Genomic DNA, 4,765 nt, shown 5'->3' with positions numbered 1-4,765 from the left:
CAGAGTATTGCAATTTTGTAATCGAAGTCAAAGTCCATTTCTGTCAAATCTTTAATAGTATTTTTTTTTTTTTACTGAAGAAAGGGCCATTTAATTGCTATGCAAATATAAATAAACCTTTTTAAAATTTTCAATTATTCATTTTTTTTTTTTTTTACATTTTGTCATACGAGCGTCACGTAATGCCAGATTGATTGATACTCGAATCCGTTCTGTACAAATTACATACATACATACATACATACATACATAGATACCATTGTAAAGATCGACATACATACATACCATATGGCCAAGATGTTCTCTATCGCCAACAAAAGTTTTTGAGTTCATTTTAACAGTACTTGCTTTTGATTACAGGGTGTCGTTTTTAGCAATGTGAGCTTTATTGTATTACTATCTAATGTTCACATACATACATACAAATGTATGAAAATGTACAACAATCCGTGCAAATACTCGAGACAGCCCAGGGCGAGACGCCTGTTTAGACTACTTTCGAACTTATTTAACTAGAGTCTGCGACCATAGCCCTTTCGGATATATACGTCCCGGCAAAAATTCACTAAAATAGAAACAACGTATTGGAATTGGCTAAAATATATCCCGTCTAGTATTGTCTAGAAGATTGTGCAGAAAACTTACACTCAAGACGTTAAGTTCTCTTCTGATAGGGGTACTGCTTTTTTATATGACCTAAATATGCGTCCGCTGGGTTTATTTGTTGGTATGAATTTGTCCTGGTTGGTGTTTGTGGCCCACCGTCTGATTTTCTTTGGCTTTTAAAACTATGTCAAAGAAACCAAAGGAGGATGATATAATGGAGCGTGTTGATTCTGGTGACTTTTCTGGCAACGATTTTTCTGACGTCTGATATACCGACACGTATCGCTCCTTAATCGCCAAAAAAAAAAAAACGTAAGCGATTTTTTTTTTTAAATTTTATTCTTGATGCAGAAATACTCCTATAGCATCTAGATGCATTTCTGCATAAAAAATACAATTTTGAAAACAAAAATGTCGCTCGATATGTCCCACCCTATCCGGACCCCCCCGTTGGAAGTGGGGATCATCTTGTAATTTTTATATCATTTATATTATACAGTATCGGTTATATCTATAGCACGCCATTTCAAAGTGATATTGTGTGCCACTTATGTTTATTTATTAATTTTTAAGAATTTTCAATTCAAATATAGTTCATTCTCAGACAAACCCGATACAAACCCAAGCTTAATAATTTGTAGAAAGCTACAAAAAAGTGCAACAAATTTTCACCTAAATTTCAAACTTTTTTCTCGGAAGTGTTACAATTTTTTTGAGTACACAGTTTTTTAGCCCCTTCAATTTTAGTCTGATAATGTGCAAGTTTCAAGTTGCTAAAAGTTACCGTTGATTTTTTAGAATTTTTTTCGCCAAAGGTGTTGCGGATTTCTTCCATATACAAATAAATTGAGTTTATTCATTATATGGAAGCCAATGCGACAAAAAAAACTAAAAATTCTAAAAAATAAACGGTAATTCGTAGCCGCTTCAAGTTTGCACATTATCAGACTAAAATTGAAGGGGCTAAAAAACTGTGTACTCAAAAAAATTGTAACACTTCCGAGAAAAAAGTTTGAAATTTAGGTGAAAATTTGTTGCACTTTTTTGTAGTTTTCTACAAATTGTTACACTTGGGTTTATATGGGGTTTGTCTGAGAATGAACTGTATTTTAATTGAAAATTCTTAAAAAGAAATAAATAAACGTAAGTGGCACACATTATCACTTTGAAATGGCGTGCTATAGATATGACCGATACTGTATATCCCAAAGCTAAAAGAATTACTAAAGCCGCGAGGGTTTCGCTTGGTCCCCTGTTAATCACTACTCATGTCAGCTTATAAAGAGGAGTTTGAGTGGCCCGACCTTGAGGTTGAAAACAATCTTTATCTTCCCCATTTTATGCTGCTTCAGACAGTTTTTAATAACGGTCCAATGGCGATCTCTATGCCCTGCTCCAGCATAGTATGCTATCACTGCCAATCAACTCAGTCGAGGTTCCTTAGCCAATATCCAATTTACTCTACATATTTTTCTAATTTGTTTTGTCACGGAATATATAGTGCGTTTTATGACAACGTATAGCACACTAACTAAGGTGCCCCTGAATAGCCATGAAAACCAAATTAAGCATCTTAAAGCTGAAAACCAAATGCAATCTTTCGTCCCTCCCCCAACTAAACTTATGGAACGAAAATCGCTGCACAAGAACGGGGGTATCAATATTTTCTATAACGGCATTTTTTTTACATGGACTCGATCGGTTTGAAACAGTATGACTTGCAGAGCGAGTGATGGAAGTTTACATTTGGTTTTGGGCAGCTTAGCCGATGTGTAATAATTACAGAAGATCTATCCTCAATCCTCAGGACGTGAGTGTCTAAAAGAAGTTTGATTTTTTGCTAATTCAGTACCTTCCATCGCTCCTTGCTGTTGGCTTTCGCCACTACCTTATGGAGCTTTAAGGCCTCTATTGTATATTCTATGCTTTCACGGTTATAGGTTATCCTTTTGCGCCCCGTAATATTACTATACTGTGTTATTCTAATCAGTTCATTTCACCGGGCAAGAATAAAATATGTGTGTATGTGTAGATTGAAGTTCTATCTTACTCATGATCTTTCGACCATGGGCTGGTTGTCTTTGAACTTAGCCCAGTTTTTCTCCCTACATAAATATGTGAACTTTTTTTCCACAGTGTACCAACATAGTCTTTCTATCAATAAAGAAAAGTAATAAAACTGTTTGTGATTTTTATTTAATCAATTTAAATACAATTTCCTTTTGTCTTTCCGATTCCAGAGCATTGCTGATGCTGCCGATTATGATGATGGTGGTGATGACATAGCAGAATGCAACTCTTCAGATGATGAGGAAGAAGCCGCTGCAACAGAAGACGATTTGAATATTCTTGGTTCCGGAATCGAGAGCGATATTACACATAACTCTTCATCAGTTTGTGAACTACAAAATTGCCCCGATTTGGAAGAAGGTCGCGATTGTGACGCTACCAAGGTAACAAAATAATACAACTACTTGTATAAACTAATTGAACTGTCGTACTTATATAACATTTGGTGTTTAACTTTTTTATTGCCACCTTTTCTAAGCATTATGTGCATGAAGTGTTTTCAACTCTGTTTATGTTTATGTTTTGGGTATTGTTCACTTATGAAGCTCGTAATTCAGAACTTCTTGCGCGTTCCAGCCGTTCGTCTGCACATTAGATTAACCTGTACGCTACGCTGAACATTCAAAGTACAGTAACTCATCAGATCATAAGAAGATCATTTGCATTGCAATTAAGGGCATACGCCTATCTACTTACTTAATACTTTGGTAACTTCTCGCGATTTTAAATTAAAGATCTATTTACATATCGACACCGGAGCGGAAGATCGACCTATCTCGGCAGACAGTTCGAAAACGCCATACCTCAGAAAACTTTTCAAGAATACCCTACTTCAGAATTTTGTTGAAGAACACCCTGCCTCAGAGCTCGGTTCAAAAACGCCCTATCTCAGCTGAAAATACATAGACAATGTGCTGGGAAAGGGCGCTTTGGAATTGGCAGCTAAGATAGGGCGCTCTTCAATCAAATTCTGAGATAGGGCGTTCTTTAACCAAATTCTGAAGTAGGGCGTCCTTGGAAAGTTTTGTGAGATATGTAGGTCGATCTTCCACTCAGGCATCGATATGTAGATAAAAATTGGCTTTTGCTAAACATTTCACTGCATTTTCCTGCAGCCGGCTTCTCTAATTAATGCAAGCAACCGAAAGAGACGCATGTACCCGGTACTGAGTGTTGCATCTCTGTTTTGCTGTCTGTTAAATTTGTTCTTATTTTTACTTTTAATTTCGCCGTTGTATGTTCTATCCTGAACGCAACCGACACCAATTTTCTTGGAACCGACAGAAATTTGATTTATTTTAGAACCATCCTACGAGTTTCAATTCTTTTCCAAAATAGTTCGTAGATATTGATCTTTAAAAAAAATCGAAATTACTATATAGGGCGACTGCGCAGACGGCGACGACGAAGGAGAGGAGGACGAAGACGATATTCAGTTCGGTCGTTCCAGGCTTAGCTGGCCAGTACGAGGTAACTTCAGCACCGTCTTGGTAACGTTCGACAAAAGGGGAAGCTTTGGCGACGCAGCACGCGCAACCACTCTCACCGACTTCGAGGCCGATTCGGAAAACAGTGACTGGGAAACAACGCAACGCCAGGTGTCCACTCAACGCAAGCCATACAACGCCACAGTGTGCTCTAAGAAGCGAACAGAAAATGAAGTGATTTCAATCAATTCAAAGTCATTCGTCACACCGCTGATTGGCGAGGAGAGTGCCAACAACGACATTACCCTAACACAGTCAGACATTAACACCTCTGCGACTGCCCCAGTCAGCCGTTGCCACCAGGCTCAAGATGCCGTCGACGGCGTGTTAGACGTGTATGACCAGCGGGAGATCGCGTCCGCCAATGCATCATCGATGTCGATGAAAACGAAAATGAATAACTCGCACACAGATAGCGACGAGCTAGTCCCGATGAGCGCGTCGTCCACTGTAGCCGCCAATGTCACAACAATTTCCAACGCTAGCATCAACACCATCTCGACGGCAACGCAGACCCAGCAGAAACTGCAAACCTTGCACAATAACAAACAGGTTGGCGCACCGATCAAGCAAAAGAGCATCGCCGTCATTTCACCCAACAA

At 38.5% G+C, this 4,765-nt stretch overlaps 1 protein-coding gene across 1 annotated transcript; it reads left to right on the top strand.

Moving 5' to 3' along the window:
• Positions 1 to 2,846: 2,846 nt before the first annotated feature.
• LOC118755498 lies at positions 2,847 to 4,570 on the top strand (the record flags this gene model as incomplete). The annotated part of the gene is given in 2 exon segments (XM_036490330.1): positions 2,847 to 3,059; positions 4,059 to 4,570. Coding segments are annotated over 2 exon segments (725 nt in total), but the record flags the coding sequence as incomplete, so codon positions are not given.
• Between the last annotated feature and the right edge of the window lie 195 nt (positions 4,571 to 4,765).

The sequence above is a fragment of the Rhagoletis pomonella genome, unplaced genomic scaffold (genome assembly GCF_013731165.1).
Source record: "Rhagoletis pomonella isolate Grant_MI unplaced genomic scaffold, Rhpom_1.0 Rhpom_scaffold_06406, whole genome shotgun sequence".
In the NCBI taxonomy this organism is placed as follows: Eukaryota; Metazoa; Arthropoda; class Insecta; order Diptera; family Tephritidae; genus Rhagoletis; species Rhagoletis pomonella.
This window is presented reverse-complemented; position numbering and strand designations above follow the sequence as displayed.